General features: G+C 41.6%; 1 protein-coding gene across 2 annotated transcripts; it reads right to left on the reverse strand.

Annotated features, from left to right (window-relative positions):
• Positions 1–5,279: 5,279 nt before the first annotated feature.
• Positions 5,280–15,978, reverse strand: ehd3 (EH-domain containing 3). Of its 2 annotated transcripts, none has more exons than XM_053888316.1 (9): positions 15,711–15,978; positions 14,981–15,282; positions 13,157–13,333; positions 12,106–12,203; positions 8,178–8,319; positions 8,014–8,113; positions 7,544–7,714; positions 6,845–7,009; positions 5,280–6,768 (listed from the first exon to the last, which is right to left on the reverse strand). In XM_053888316.1, exons 2-9 carry the CDS (start codon positions 15,205–15,207, stop codon positions 6,241–6,243), a joined length of 1,608 nt encoding a protein of 535 aa, XP_053744291.1. In that variant the 5' UTR covers positions 15,208–15,282; positions 15,711–15,978; the 3' UTR covers positions 5,280–6,240. The 2 variants fall into 2 exon arrangements, with proteins under 2 accessions (XP_053744291.1, XP_053744290.1); XM_053888315.1 differs by having other exon boundaries at positions 14,981–15,286.
• Between the last annotated feature and the right edge of the window lie 569 nt (positions 15,979–16,547).

A 16,547-nucleotide genomic window follows, 5' to 3' on the forward strand; every position in this document is an offset into this window, starting at 1 on the left:
ACTGATCAGAATAGAGAGAGCGCACTTTAAACACCTCAGGCAGGTGGGGAAAAAAATGCACTTAATTTAATGATAAACCACATTGTTTTTGGAAGACTCTAAAAGAGCATACAAAACCAACCAGAACATCACTAAGGTAAAATGTTATATTGCCGTTACCGTTTTGCTTTGGTCTGCTGATGTCTTACAGGCGAAATGATCGTGTTTATAGTGGGACATCTAGTGGGGAAACGAAGTCACTGCAGAGAGAAGACAAAAAAAAAATCTTATTTTGAGGCATTGTTTGCAACAAGATTATGGGAGAATATTCAGAGAACATTTAACTGAAATATACAGGCTCATGTGTGACTGCCTTCATGTAAAGCACATTCTATTTGGGCATCAAATAACATTGTTTATATTTCATGACCCTTGTATAAAGGGCAAACATATAAAAATATCCATCATAAATTGACGGTTGATTCATCGGCTGCATGTGTGTTTACATATTGAAGTGGTAGAGGAACACATCCTGTTAGTAAGTTTGGGAGGAAATGTTTAACGAACAACATCCACTATCTTTCTGTTCACATCCTCCTTTTATTCCGGGCTCTTGACAAGTTCACAGAACTGGCTTCATAAGATTCTCCCTAAAAATAGATAAATGAATAAGCCAAAGGCGGAAATCAAGTCGATATATCATCACCGCTCTCATGTTATTTGTGAAATTCTCTATAAAAAAGTTTGAATTGAGGATTTAAAAAGGAACCGTAGCCTTTGAGTGATGACTCCTGAGCTGACAGTCGATGGCCTCGGCTTAATATATAGATCCTCTTCCTCCCTCCAAAAACAATGCGCTTTGATAGCATATCTGCGCCCTGGAATAGTTGTCATGCATGGACACTTCTTTGTCTTGATTATGGGTGGATCTGAAATTGGAGGTTCAGGAGAGGAGCTCTCACCAAATCGACCTCCAAATTGTGACTCGTCTTCTAAACACACTTAATGCTGACCGTTGCATGCTATGTTTGTTGACATTAACCAGCATGGTCACTGTGTAGATGGATGTCAGTAGGTATAAACACACATTGCATACTATTATTTACTTATACATAATAATAATAATAATAATAATAATAATAATACTTTTACCTTCACCTTCACCTTCACCTTCACCTTCTCCTGCCGCTTATCCGGGGTCGGGTCGCGGAGGCAGATTCGGAGCAAGGAAGCCCAAACTTCCCGATCCGCACAAACCTCCTCCAGCTCTTACCAGGGGATCCCGAGGCGTTCCCAGGCCAGACCGGAGACATCATCTCTCCAGCGAGTCCTGGGTCTTCCCCGGGGTCTCCTCCCGGTAGGACATGCCCAGAACACCTCTCCAGGGAGGCGTCCAGGGGGCGGGGGATCAGATGCCCGAGCCACCTCAGCTGGCTCCTCTCGATGTGGAGGAGCAGCGGCTCCAGGCTGAGCTCCTCCTGGATGACCAAACTCCTCACCCTGTCTCTAAGTGTGTGCCCAGCCACCCTGCGGAGGAAACTCATCTCAGCTGCTTGTATCCGCGATCTCATCCTTTCGGTCATTACCCAAAGCTCATGACCATAGGTGAGAGTGGGAACGTAGATCGATCGGTAAATCGAGACCTTCGCCTTGTGACTCAGCTCCCTTTTCACCACGACGGCCCGATACAGCGACTGCATCACTGCTGCCGCTGCACAAACCTGTCTATCAATCTCACGCTCCCCTTTTCCGTTACTCGAGAACAAGACCCCGAGATACATAAACTCCACTACTTGGGGCAAGAACTCTCCACCGAGAGAGCAAACCACCTTATTCCGGTCGGAATAATAGTTTTAAATATATATATATATTGTTTCTTATAATTTTTGTTTGTGTGTTTGGGCTCCATTTGTAGCTGTGGGTGTGGCATGGGTCATTGAAGGCAGGTGTGATGCTATAGGTGGAAAGACCACCTATAGCATGGTGCTGGTGTGTGCAAGGTCGATGAGCAGGCAAAGACTCGACAGTCTTCTTTTGACTGAGTGTCTTTGGACCAAAACTGAGCCTCGGAGGTGCTGAGCTAGTTTCCCATGAGCTGGACTCTTGACCTGCACATGCAGATCAGGTGTAGGTGAGCTGATGCCCAGGACAACTGGAGTATGATCTGCTTTCACCACCATTGTGCTGAAAACACTTTGTCTGTTTGACCATGGGAAATGAGTAAAATAAATATCTCAATCTCTCATATTTGAGAAACAAAATAATATCTAAGAAAAGAGAGAAAAAAAGAGTTATAAATGGGATCATGCTACAACACCATATTGTGAATGAAACTTGAACAGCAAAAATCCTCAAATCTCTGGAAAATATAAGAGTATTTTACTTCATATAATGTCCATCTGTATTTCAAAATCAGAGATGAAAGGGTGAGTGAGCAACATCGTCGACAAACGGTCAACAAACGGTCTATAAACACAATTGTAGATAGTAAAAAGTGAAGTTTAAAATGGTGCCCCCTTGTGGTCACTAGGGTGTATTTGTGAAAATATGTGTAAGAATTTAGTGAAAATAAATATATATAGACGCATGCTTTACTGGGTCTGGGATTTTTTCCTTTTCAAATACCAAACGTCTCATGTTAATCTAACGGACCACTCCCAGTCAAGGGAAGAACACAGCTGATAAGTTCCAAAAATTGTCTTCTGTCTCCTCAATTATCTCCATCCCAGCAGTTACATAACAATCTGAGAGCGATTGTAAAGGGTCAGAAGTTTTGTTTTGAGACACTATCAAAAACAAAATATGCTGCTTATGTAACGGCTGCATGGTTGTAGCACAATTAATAACATGGACTGTGTGTGTGTGAGTGAGTCACGCTCCGTGTCCTGGTTATGGTCCGGAAAAAGGTCCAGGGATCGTCCTCTAACTCCAAGTAAGTTGAGTTACAGGATGCCAGCGAGACAGAATCATTCCCACCGTGAGACCCCAACAGCAATAGCACGACTCCATGTCATCAGAACATGTATCTGCAGTCGTCTCCATGGCAACACAAGACAATTTGCAAGCGTGTGTCACCTATTGGTCGCTTCACTTATGACACTGGGACACGAGTGTCAGCCCAAGCTTCCTCATGGGATGTTTTGCAGTCGCGTGAGGAGACAAATAGAAATGAAAACGTCCTCCTAAAAAACATAAAAATGTGAATTTGGAGAAAAAGTGATTTTATTTTCCAAACCGACGCCTGTGTTGTCTCTGCTGTGATGTCATCCTTAAGTCAGGGTTGTAAATTGTAGCATGTCAGAGCAGAGGCGGGGGCTGCTATGAGGGTGAGGTCAGGGGAAGGGTCAGCAGAGTGTGTTATGTCACGGTGCCTGCCCTGAGAAGAGTGTTGGGGAGCATCACTCCCTCTGATGAAGCACCATCTCCCTCATGACGTGCTTGTGCTCACACACACATCCATCACAAGCACATTCCCACAAAAGCACCGGATCGCTGCTTGACGGCTCACATTTATTATCAGGGATAAACCAGTTCAGGATTAGAGGTTTTCCTTGTGAGGTGATAAGAGAGCAGAAGCTAACAGATTTCACATGTTTCCTCAGACTTCTCTCTCTATCCTGTCCATGGGTCTGCAGCCTCCCCAGCGTCTGGTCTCTTCCTGTCACCCTATTTTTACTCCATTTCCTGGAAAAACTCATTCTTAAAATACTTTTCATGTGTTTTCCGCATTTATCTTTGTCTCTGAAGGCCTGAGATTGACAAGGAAACAACAACAACATGGTAGTGTACATGTTATCGGGCAAATTGTGAGTCATTTATGGGCCAAGGAAAGATCATTTGATCCATGAATTCAACTCCAATCGGAATATATTAAGTCGAACTGGGGAAAAAGTGCCAAGAAAAGACCTATTTCTGGCATGTAGGATTGGACAAGATTACAATTTAAAGTGCCGAGCATGAATTAAAACACTTTTTTTTGGTTTTTTTAAAGACGCCATTAGTTAAAAAAAACCATGAGGCTAGAACAGGGAGAGCTTATATTGGCATTGAAAAAGAAATTGGATGAAAAACAGAATATAGGTATTGAAAACTGAAATATTGTCTGAAACATTTTTGTATTGAGGTTGAAAACTAGAACAGTATTAAAATAAAAAATAAGAATATATTTCTGTATTATTTTTTCAGCCAATATTATAAATAATATTTCCAATGCCAATGTAAGCTGTCCCTGTTCTAGCCCAATATTTGTTGACACGTTCATTGTTGTTTATTTGACACAAATGTCGGATACTGAATGAAAATGACTTCACGAGCTGCTTGGTGGAGGTCCACCTTTCCAGCCTATTATCCTGCACTGATGTGTGAGTCACTTGTCCAGAGGCTATAAACATTTCTGATTTCTCTCTTCATCCAGCGGCATCTTTGTTTTCTCTATACTTCAGGGTAAAGGCCGGACAACCAGGAAATGGCAGACAAGAGAAGAACTTCCCGCGAGGGCGAGTGGATCCATCAGTCTTGTGTTTCCTTCAGCCTCTTTCTATCTCTCTCACTTCAAACACAATACATCTCTCCAAATGTCTAGAAATCCTCAGGGTCCCACAGGAACGAGCGAGTGGAACATTCATAGTCTCCAAAAGTCATTCTTTAACCTCCTCTGTGCCATGAACCGTGTTCCCAGGGTCTTCACGAGAGTTTAGGCTTCCAAACAGCTGCACTGAGTCAGTGACTCCATGATAAAAAAAAAAAAAAAAAAAATCCAAATGTATTTGACATCACAGTCTCTCCAAATTGAGATATGAAAATGCATGTGTATTTACAGAGTTTAATGTTGGGTAGTAGGTAGCAGCATAAATGTTTCTGTTTTTTATGTATATATTAAATGTGATTTTTTTTTTTTTATTGTTTGTAACTGGCTCTGAAACTGTGTTGAGTGGCAATTTATCAATTATATATATATATATATATATATATATATATATATATATATATATATATATATATATACACAATTTCATTTTAGTTAATTAAAAAAACAAACCCAACCAAAATGCAGCACCAGATACGATGAGTTTCCACAAAGCTCAAAGCAGGAAGTAATTTTGTAATAATTCCAGAAAAGAGGAAATAAATGGAAGATAATATGGAAATAAAAATTACAATTGAAGCCAGGTTTACCACAGCTGAAGATGCAATCGAGGGAGAGAATCACCCTCAGACAGCAGTAACGTGTAATGCTCTCGAAACATGGGAGGAAAGCAGAGTGCCTGACAGTGAGAAAATGGACACCATTTACAAGCAAACCAGTTGAATTCATCTTTATTATCCTCTTGGTCTGAATCCTGTGGTGACAGAGCAGGTACTGACTTCACACACTACACTGTCCCCACCGTATCAACACACATTCACAAAATACTTAACAGAATTCAGTGTTTGAGACGCGATGAAACGACACATCAAGAGTGTGAATCACAGGTGCGTGAGTATGTTCTGATGTCATATATATGTACATGCACACAGAGAAGACAACCCCATCATATGTGACACCAAACTGAATGAAAAGTGATGTTTCTATACAGCAGACACTGGCGTGTTGCGCTAATAGACATTTCATAAATGGTCTTAGAATGATCTGAAACATACTCTGTGAGATGCGCGACAATAAGTAAATATGTTTATATAACACAAGTACAGTTTGTGCTTAAGAATACTAGTAGTATATTTTCCTGTCACCTTTATGTGAAGGATTTTTAAATCTGAACCCGCTCAGCTCATAGTTTTCTTTTTTTTTAACTTTCTAACCCTATATTAAACATACTAACAACTTTCCAATTTAGTGCCTGAATGTGCTTCTTGTTATTCAAGCAAAATATGTATTTCTAAATCACATTATGGCTGATTTTTTTTGCAATTTTATGCATTTCTTGGACGTCATAAGGGTTTACTCTGCTCTAAAAATGTCCTTTAAATCCATTCAAAACACTTATTTCTCAGATTAAAACTGCATATCTATATATATATTTGTGGATAATGTTTTGCATCTCTGGATCTGTTTTCATGAGTTACAAACGCTGCTACAGAAAGCCACTTGTTAAGAGGCGCGTTTGAGTATTTCTGGCTGCTTTATTCCAACACACGTTATGGAAGGGAAATAATTCCAAAAAGCTTTAAGCGGGAAACACTCCAGCGACATTCTTTCCATGGATGTTACGACTGCGCTTACTTTTCAAACGGAGACTTCAAAAGCAGAACCTGAGCGAGCGTTTACTCGATGACTTTCCTCTTGGATGGAGGCAGCAGGTGCGCTGGCAGGTCCGACGGGAGTTCATGTCCCTCCAGTTTGACTTTGATAAGGTGATTTGCCAAGGCAAACTCCTCATCATCCAGCATCCCGTCCTTGTCAATGTCCGCCAGCTTCCAGATCTTTCCCAGCACCGTGTTGGGAAGCTTTGACTTCACCATCTCCCTCTTGGCATTTGCTCCGGTCACCTTCCCGTTGACCGGCGAGAGCGTGTAGAAAATCTCATCGTAGGCGGGTTTGTCGCGCGCCACCACCCACTCCGCCTCGTCGATGCCCTCGCCTGCGCCTTCGCCGTAGCCGTGACCGAAAGGGCCGTTCAGCGTCCCGTCGAAGGCGCCGCCCTTGACCACCGCGTTGGGTCGCTGCGTTTCTTCTTGGCGAACCAGAACCATCAAGCTGGCGATGTCGTTGGCCAGCATGTCATCCACCGCTTCCAGGAGTTTGGGCTTGAGAGGCTGGAACTTGGTGAGATCCTGAGATTGGAGTAGGTCCTGCAACAACACCACAAGAATCAACAATCATCCGATCTCATGTTTCATCGACTAATCTTCTGCAGGATCTCAATACCTGCATCTTCTTCAGGTTTGGGAAGTCGCCAGGGGATATCTGATGTTCCCTCTCGATCCGCTTGTAGATATCCCCCAAAGTGCCGATCAGTTCCTTCTTCTTGTTCTCCTTCCCAAACACAGAAGGCATCTCTTTCTTCAGCGAGCTGATGATGTAGGCGTGGACCTGCACAACACCGTTGACACTTCAATTGTAAACTGTTGAATAGTATTAGTAATAGTATTATTTTGTAAGGAAAAGTCCAGTTAAAACCATTAGCTTTTACCCCCAGTGGAACATTTAAGAGGGCAGACGCCAAGGGAGTCAACCTTTCGCTGGATACTTAACTCGTGATCCGAAGTTTACACGCTGCCACCTTTTGGTGACGTAAACAATAAGAAATTTTGAACCATTTCTTTCCCTAGTTTTCACTATGAAATGACATTTTAAAAGCATGGAATATTCCTATTCACAAAAAGTTGAATGAATACAGCCTTGAAAATATATCTGTCACTTGTTGATGATGTCACACTCTGCACGGATCCTAGTCCTCAATACAGTACTGTCAACAGTAACTGTACAGACTGATACCTGACGTAGAATAGTAGGTCATTGAGTCGTGGGAGGAAAGTTTGACAGTATACTTTCTATATTGCATATGTGCATTTCTTGTGCATTTCATTGATTCATAACTTCCTGTTCAATGTGACATGAATTCACCTTAGCAAGCCTCGCCCGCTTGATCAGATCGTTGAGTTTCCGCAGAGCTGCGTTGCGAGGTAAGGACTGAATATCTTTGAATAAGTCCTGCTCCTCGGCCTCGAACAGCTTCCTGTTGTCAGGAATCAACAGAGGGTGCGACCAGAAGGAGCCGATGTAGACGCGGATCACCTGAGACACAGATAAGAGTGGAATTCAGATCGACCATCTGACATGTGGATTGAAAAATGAAAAACAAGAGAGAGAGGAATCCGACACATTTTCACACACAACCTTTTTTTGTAACAAGGTTAAAAGCCTCTTAACTATTTAAGCTCTTAATGGCCTTCCTGTACAATAAAAATTGCTATTTGACTCTGAATAAAAGGCTCTTCGATGGCTTTGTGATGATCCTGTTTTGACACCACCATAGAGTTGCGTACAACAGTAATCCAAAATAATAAACCAAATTCTCTAACCAGCGTTTATACCTCGGGAGTGTTGACGATCTTCCCAAGAGACCACATCAAGGCTCCGTAGACTCTCATCAGCTGCTGTGTTTCAATCTGGTCAGCCTTGTTCAGCACCACCCTGCAGCGGGGAAATGAATGAATGTTATTGGTGTCGCTATTACGCACTCATGTATGTACTCCACCTGATCTTGTCTTCATGGTTCTTCAGGGCTTTTATCACCTCCGAGAACTCATCGGAAATGTCCAGTTTGTGGGCATCAAAGAGCAGGATGATCCGGTCCACGCGCTCAGCGAACCACTCCAAGACTGCGGCAAAGTCGTAGCCTGGGAAGACGATGTCAAATATTACAGGGGGGTGAGAACAGAGGCCAGTTTTTGAGTTCATCTTGTTACTCGACTTTTCCTTTAAAACAACCTCTTCTATCATTTTAACTTCACGACTCCTTGTCTGACCTGCCCTTCAGTGTCACATAAAAATGTAATCGTGGCAGCAGTCGGTCATTAAATCCTTTAACCTTCCCAGCACCTGAAGGACGCCGTCTTTACCTGGAGAGATTCCACAGCTTAAAAGGAAAAAAAAAGAACCGTGTACTGAGAACAGAGGTCAGGACATGTTAAAGGCAAACATGAGCGTGAGCTGTTATTATGAGACGACAAGTGGAGGGCATTTAAGTCACATGTCAGCAGAGAATGTGTGTGCAGGACCCCTATTAGGCTTTTTGTTTTCATTATACGATGAAACCACACACTTGATATTATAAGCCCTTATTTCTAGGTCCTGCTGCGTGCAGCATCTTAGCTTTGTCTGCAGCTTCCCACCTTAGCAAGTACAAGTCTTCCCCCAGTGGTCTGAGAGATTAAAATCATATTGTTTCCATTATAATATTTTAAATATATCTGTGACAAAAATCACCCTTTTTACATGCTTGTGACTGAGGCTGTGCGGCGGCTCCCACTACAGGGAGAAATGAGCAGCACCTCTTCACGATGGTGCTGCTCATGTGTTCAAAAAAAAAAAAAAAAAAAACAGGGCGCCCAGCAACAGAAGAATCAAGTATGTAAAAGTTGCACTTTGGTCAGTAGCATCACAGCCATCAGAGGGTTAACACACACACTCCGTCGGTTAGCGATACCTTGTTACTTAGAAAAGAAGTAAAAAGAATCAGGTGGAATTTATCTTCACGTCCTCGCTTCACATGGCGCTGGTGAAAATAAACCCTAACTTGTTCCTGCAGCTGCTAAGTCTGGGACACATGTAGATGTTAATGTCATCATGTGGTTTTGATGTACGCACTGCTAACTTAATATACAGAGGAAAAAAGAGCAAAGAGATGGCCGGGGCCGATGATGCATTGCATTTAATGGGTGAAGATGGCATTAAATTACATATACAGTATCGGACTGGGGCTGAGATTAATTTTATGAGTATAAAACTGAATCAGTATGTATTTAAAATAAAGCATTTAATGATCATAACTGTTCACTAAAGTGATCCATACATCACCGTGTCCGGAACAATTCCCTAAAATTCTCATTCAAAAAACTTAATTTCCACTTATTTCATCAATAAATAAGTAATAAAAATACAGTTTCTTATCTAAAATAAATGATGTATGACCATCCTATAATTGTCGGTGACATCGCAGACAGCAGACGACATCAGTTAAAGCTCTTCAAATGAAGGTCTTCTGCTCAAAGGTCGCTCAATTTCATCAGATTTATTTGCTCTGTCTGGTCATTAATTCAGGTGTGTTACATTGTATTAATCTGAGTTTACACTTTAATGTTTAAAAACATTATGCTGTCCTACATATATTTTTTTAAAATATGACAAAGCCACCAGTTTAGCAGAACAACCATGTTTGTAAATGAAATTCATGTTCCAGTTGTTCAGTTGCTTCCTCCCAAATCACTGAAATTTCCCTCCAGACCATGTGATGCAACCACTGTGAAGTCCACAAATTCTTTACTGTCAAGATATCACTTTATTTGTGCAGCTGCTTGGCACTGATGTTTGTGCTCCACAGTACCTCCGTAAGGACATCTACGTAGGCAGCTATAGCCTGACAACTCCTCATCTGCACACACACACATGAATATAACAGCAGAGAAAACAATGGTGTGAATGACAAACAGAAAAAAATAAAGGATGGCAAATAAACATGAGCATATGATGAGAGAAAACATAACCTAACATTAGTGAAAACACAGCTGCGCTGGTTGAAGTCAAATTTTTACGAATCTAAGCGACGGCGGCAAGATCACACCTTGCTGGGCTGTTTATTTGGTTTGACAACACAGTCAAAGGCCATGTGGACCGAAGAAGCCGAGCAGAAAGCAGCTGATGTGTTTAGATTCAACAATATCTGAACGTAAAGTGGTGATGACAGAACACACGCTCTCATGCTTATTACCCTGCGACCAGCCCCTTCCCTTCTGTGAAGACATGTACTGAGTTAAAACCAGGGCGTGGGAACGCTAAAGTTATGTTGGCACCATGATGTCACACTTCATTATGGAAGGCATTTAAAGCATCGCCCAAAAACATATGGATGGTGGGATGAAGCTGATCAGCATGTCGAGCTGAAGTCAATGTTAATTCATATAAAGTGACACACATCTGAATCTGCGTCAACTGTTGGTGAGAGGGAAAAGAAATGTGGGAAAGTGCCAGTGATGGAAAACTTTCGAATTATTCCACTTCATTTGTTTGTGTCAGCTGTTGCTATGGTGATGCCAAACCTTAACTTTAAGAATGCCAGTTGTTAAGACACACACGACCCTGGAACAAAAGCCGGAAAGAATTCCAGCTTGTTTTTTTTTTACTCGTAAATATTCTCCTACTACACTTGCATGTTTTCCAAACTGAGCTCAGCGTGTTGGGCGGATGAATGTGAATTAACTTTCCTGTGAGGTAGAAAATATTCTGGTGATTTAAATAAGTTTTCAATCGTATTTTCATTAGTCAGAGTTAAGGTGAATTAGCTAAACCACAACGGTAGACAAAGGGTCACAGCCAATTCCAAATAAATTCAGTCAGTATAAAGTCTGAAACTACTCTCATGAGCAATGAGGTTTTTGAGGTCACCTGGTGAAACCTATTTTTTTCCATAAAGCCTTGGTAGGTTTTCATGAATGGATCTTGTTCAGTTTGTCTGTGAACATTTCTTTTGGTAGGTGAAGCTCTTTTAAAGTCGTGACATGCTTCTATGCTGCTTTTATTTTGGACGTCAACTTCCTGTTGTATTATTTCAAGCGATAGTTTCTGCTCTTATTTCTCATGGTTACAATGATTATTTGACAGGTGTGAGTGCGCTAACTGCTGTGTGTTTGTGAGTATTGTATTTTACACAAGTGTGTGTTTACTTTAGCTTTTTGTTTCCTGTGTGTTTTTGCTCTGGACAAATGGATTCTATCTCTTGAATCCATTTGTGTGTATCTCGCCCACTTCAGTGACGTCCTCGGTTCTTCGTTCTGTCTCTCATTATGTGCATATTTCTCGATTAATAAACAGGGAGTCTTGTTGTTCAAGTCTGCCTGCTGCCTGTTCACCAGTCGCCCTTCGGTTCTGCTCTGTATGCTTCCATACATTCAAGACTCGAAAAGGAAACTAATAATTCACAGATTTTGGGTCAAAAACTTCAAATTAACTTAAAGTTTCTGTATGGAATACATTAAAATGGTGATAAATAACCAATTTGTAAAACACGGAAGTGTAAAATTGTAAATCTGTATTGAAGAATCTTCCATGTAGGATCTTACTAGTGGCTGCCAGGTTTGTTTACATTCGAGTTGGAAGGATCCACAAGCAAGTGGACTGTTTTAATTCATGGTGAAAAGAATGCATAATAAGAAACCCACAATAATGTGTCCAGCTAAATGAGCCTTTGGTTGCCAACACACCCTGACTAGCGTCAGTGTTTCAGAAAGCGCACACTGACTCCTATCTTTCTGCTGCAGCTTCCGCTTCTTTGAAATGAATGAAGCATAATCCTCCTGATGGCTGCGAGCTAAAATAAACACAGAGAAATGCTGAGTGTTCACTGTGGGCTGGGAGTGAGTGGGGCTCACTGAACGCCAAAGTGAGGGTGCCATTATGGTGAGTGTTACCTCGACTGATCCTCTGTTTCTCCCCGGAGAGGATACCCGGAGTGTCTATCACGCTGATGCTCTCCAGCACTGGGTTAGGCAGCTGGGCACAAACAAACCTGGACATTCACACACACACACCAGAGGACAGGATCAGGACAGAAGTGTAAACTGTTTAAACAACAAACATGATCCCACATCAGACCTCCATCTCCCTTCTAGCAGCTGTATAAATATATAAGTGTCGGCTCTTTAATCCCCACTGACAGTCACTCAGCGTTTCTTCTGTCTGCCCTTCTGCTACAGGTCTTTGTGAATTTGCCTCTTGGTGGGAGGCACTGAGAATTCAATACAGAAGAAGACTGCATTTACACAGAGAATTATTGATCATTGTTATCAGGAATTTGTATGTGGACAGCCACAAATTATTTATAGATTCACCACCCTATGCTGCAGTGTTCTATGTGTGTTTCAGAACACTACTGCCACCTGCTGCCTTATTCAGATCACTGAAAACAACAATATTTCATATGCTAAAAAGGGTATCGGAAGATGAAGGCAAAATAAATGTAGGGCAATAATATTGGTAATAAATAAATATTTGATAGATTTTGGGGTGATGGGTGAAATATTTCCAATTACTAAGTAATTCAATATATATATTGAATATAAAAGCTAGGACTTGTTAAAAAAACACAGCTTTTTTTAATCATAAAACATCAATAACTGCCTCAATCATCTTCACCCTTGCAAGAGACTTCTATTATTTTGAGGTGTAGGAAAATAAAAGGGCTGAATATCAGTGGAAAAAAAACTTGTTAGTGTGTACATGTGGGCCCGAGATGACTGCAGAGATGTGTCTTGCTCTCACACACAAGCACGGACAGAGGAGAGCCTGACCAGGGAGCAGAGGGAAATTCAATCACACAGGAATGTAGAGCAGAACTGCGCATTCTCACTCTCACACTCTACAGTCTCCCATTCTGCTTCAACACTTTCTGCCCTTTAAACCCCAAATATGATCCTACTTCATTCACCATATACTCATAAACATGATGATAACTATCGCTACCTGTTCAGGAATGCGTTTCCAAAAGCATTGAGTTTCCTGAAGGGCTTCTTGGGGTCAACCACGAGGGCATTGCCGGGCACCACTCCTTCAGTGTCACCGTGCATCACCGCTATGAAGGAATCTGTGGTGGGTTCGGGGCCGATCCGCATACCTGGAAAATCCTGCTCCAACAGGTAGCTGCAGTCGAAGACATGGCGTTAAACAAAATATGAGATAAGATGTGTAGGATAACTGAGCGTAAATAAGGGTCTGTCAAGGTGCAATGGACTAATCCTGAATTAAAGATCCATTATAGATAGACTCAGTCTGGAGCCTAAACCTCAACGCATTTGGAGAGATGCATTTGCAAGTCACAACATATTAGAAAGGTAATACTTGATGCTTAAAATGTGATGAGGAATCAGCCAATAACATGGTTTGCGTTGACCTGTCATCAAAACTATGCAGCCACGGACAATAAAGCAGGTTTACCACTGAAAGAACCATAAATTTAAAGCCAGAGGGAAGATGCCTGTGAACATGTTAACACTTAACAGATGCAAGGATCAGTCTCTTCTTATACATCTCCACACATATTTTGGGGAGCGGGCAGTGCCTGGTGGAGCTGTCTCTACACATACGTCGGAGTGGTGGGAGTTCTTCTATCTGCACGGCTGTCTAGTTAGCTTATGTAATACATATGCACCACCATGTTCCTGATGTCAAAACGTTAGATAGTAAGCTGGGCAGGGGAGTTTGTCAGTCATGTAAACCCTGAGGAACATTTGCATCACAGTAGTGCCATGAAAAAAGCAGGATCTTCTGATGTTTCTAATTCATTATTTATTTTCTTTTTCTTTTTTTTTTTTATTAATTGACAGCTTCATTATTTTCATTAAAACATAATTCTGCCATGAAACATCCACATGTTGAATCCCATTGATCCAGAAAAGGAATGATTTGTGTCTGGTTCTCTTCTAACCATCGTTCCTAAAGCGTTTCAGTTAGAAGCCCGTGCATTCATTCATTATTATGTACGGCGACTCATCACAGAGTCTGCCACTCTAGTCGCCTCTGAAAAGAGAAAACTGCTCACTAAATGTATGTATGTACAAGGTGACATCAAGGGTTGTGAGTTGGGAAGTGTTGAGCATTCCACAGGGTGGTGTTGAGGGTGGGTCATTTTGCTGACTCGGGCATGTTGTCATCAGAGGAGCACAGGGTGCAAAGAAAGATGGAGAAACAGCAGGAAGATCTGGGATGTGCGGACGCTTCTTTTTGAGAGCAGGAAGTCACAAAGAGCATCCTCTTCAGCGGACCTCATTTATAGTGCGCTAGTGTGTGTATGTGTGTGTCAGAAGCACGAGTCATTAGAAGCAGACACGCAGTTCAAAAGACGCCTGACACCCAGCTGTTAGCATCTCACTTCACACAGACAGCAGCGCACGCGCCAAGACCAGAAATTCCCCACTTTATTAAACTCTGATGGACTGGAGGAATGACTTCATCCTTCAGAGCTGCAGCATAAAGCTGTACGTGCAACGACAGTCACCTGAGCAGAAGCAATTTACGACTCCATCTCATCACTTAACAGTTAAAAAAGAGTTTATAAAAGAACATTTACATGCAAGTAATCCCTAGGTTGTGGTGACTGTCAGGTATAATGGTGAGAAACATTTTAGGCGACACATTGTACGTGTCATTTTAATGTTTAATGGAGGCTCTTTTTTAAAACTTTTGAGTCACAACATTGGCTGTCAGTTTGGGAGTGTCCCTCACTGGATCTGTCTATCTCTGCCTGTGTCGTGACCGCTTATATCTCAGCAGCTAAAAGGCCATTCTTACCGTATGAAGCTGGTCTTGCCAGTGGAGTACTGCCCCACCAACAAGACCATGGGCTTGTTGTCAAAGTCAGCATCTTCCAGAGCCGGAGAGTGAAACTCATGGAACTTGTAGCTCTCCTCCAGTGGTAGCAGTTTAGTTTTGTAGAGCTTTTTCAGTCCATCGCTGACTGTCTGGAAGACTTCTGGCTCCTTCTTCCTCCTGTCATCTGTTCCGAGCCAGCTGAACATCCTCGCCGATGGAGAGTGACTTTCTTCCAGTCGCAAAAACTTTAAAAAGCTCTTTTGTGATCAGCTGGCCAGTCTCTAGCTGAGATGTAAGGTAAACACTTGTTGTTAAAAAGTGCAAATATGGATAAGACACATAACATAAATAAACGTATTACGAGTAAATATTAAGTGTATTGAATTAAAAAAAATACTAGTATTTAAACTTAAATCTAATTTAATAATACATAAACCCATTTACATACAGCAAAGATGAAGAAATTAATCGATGATATCCTCTGTTGTTATTTTTCAAAAGATATATACATATATATCCAAGCTATATATATATATTCTCCAAAGGAATTATACAATGCAGTAAGCTACACAAGATGCTTTGTTTGTATTCTCATCATCTGTAACCCAGATCCAGGCCAGTAACGGTCATGGGTCAATAACACAATTAGCCACCGTTTGTTCTGACTACCAAATATTTCGTGAGAAATTACACATGTATAGCACGTTACCGCTGTCCAGATCCGCCCAAAATCGAGAGGAGGCTTCCTCCAAAAGGATGCACCGAGCTGCTATCAGAGCGCAACACCCTTATTGTCCTGCTGATCCCCGGAACAACAAACTTGTCCTCTAAACGATCATCATAGCGTGACAGCATAAATGTCCAAATATGTCCTCGAAAAAGGAAAGCAATTTCTATGACAGTGCAGAGCTGGATGTAGCAGCAGCTCAGGTTCTGCAGCTCAATTTAAATACCGAGTCAAAGGAAACCCGAGCCCGGCGGAAGTGCCCAACGACTGGCAAAATGACGCGCCTCGGTACCGCCCATTGATGGTTGAGGGAAGCCGACGCGGTGGATGCCATGTTGGATGTACTGAAGCCGCCGACTGATGCTGTAGGGAAACCCGCACGTCCGACGCCATGATGGATGTGGCGAAGGCGAAGGCGAACTTAGCTGAAGGAAAGACAATAAAATCAGTCGTATTTCTTATTCCATATTACTCACTGTCAAGTTGTTCAACTATATTAGGAGGGACAACAAAACCCAGAAGAATTGAAAGTGAAAAAACCACCCAAATTTTAAATTGTGAATACATTCTCGTATCAGAACTAGTATCAGTTTATTCTATGAGTCTATTAACTATTAAATTCATTTAAATGGAATGATTCACCTCTGAGGTTTATTAGCTCATAGCGTCCCCTTGTGGATAAATAAAGTCATAATTACAACGGCGTTTTAAAAATCACATTATTTTAAAAATCATGGTCATCGGAACATCATTTGTTCATTTAATTTTGTCTAAATAAATAATGTTTAATTTAATTTGTGGCCGAAGAAGACACCAACA

This window comes from Synchiropus splendidus, chromosome 15 (genome assembly GCF_027744825.2).
Source record: "Synchiropus splendidus isolate RoL2022-P1 chromosome 15, RoL_Sspl_1.0, whole genome shotgun sequence".
Taxonomy (NCBI): domain Eukaryota; kingdom Metazoa; phylum Chordata; class Actinopteri; order Syngnathiformes; family Callionymidae; genus Synchiropus; species Synchiropus splendidus.

What these genes read in the sequence shown, in the direction of transcription:
- ehd3 (XM_053888316.1), bottom strand. Translation starts at nt 15,207, where the DNA reads ATGTTCAGCTGGCTCGGAACAGATGACAGGAGGAAGAAGGAGCCAGAA. An exon ending in GGCAAGACCAGCTTCATACG is followed by an intron (nt 13,334 to 14,980) that starts GTAAGAATGGCC and finishes CTTCGACTGCAG; the next exon opens with CTACCTGTTGGAGCAGGATT. An exon ending in GGAAACGCATTCCTGAACAG is followed by an intron (nt 12,204 to 13,156) that starts GTAGCGATAGTT and finishes GTGAATGTCCAG; the next exon opens with GTTTGTTTGTGCCCAGCTGC.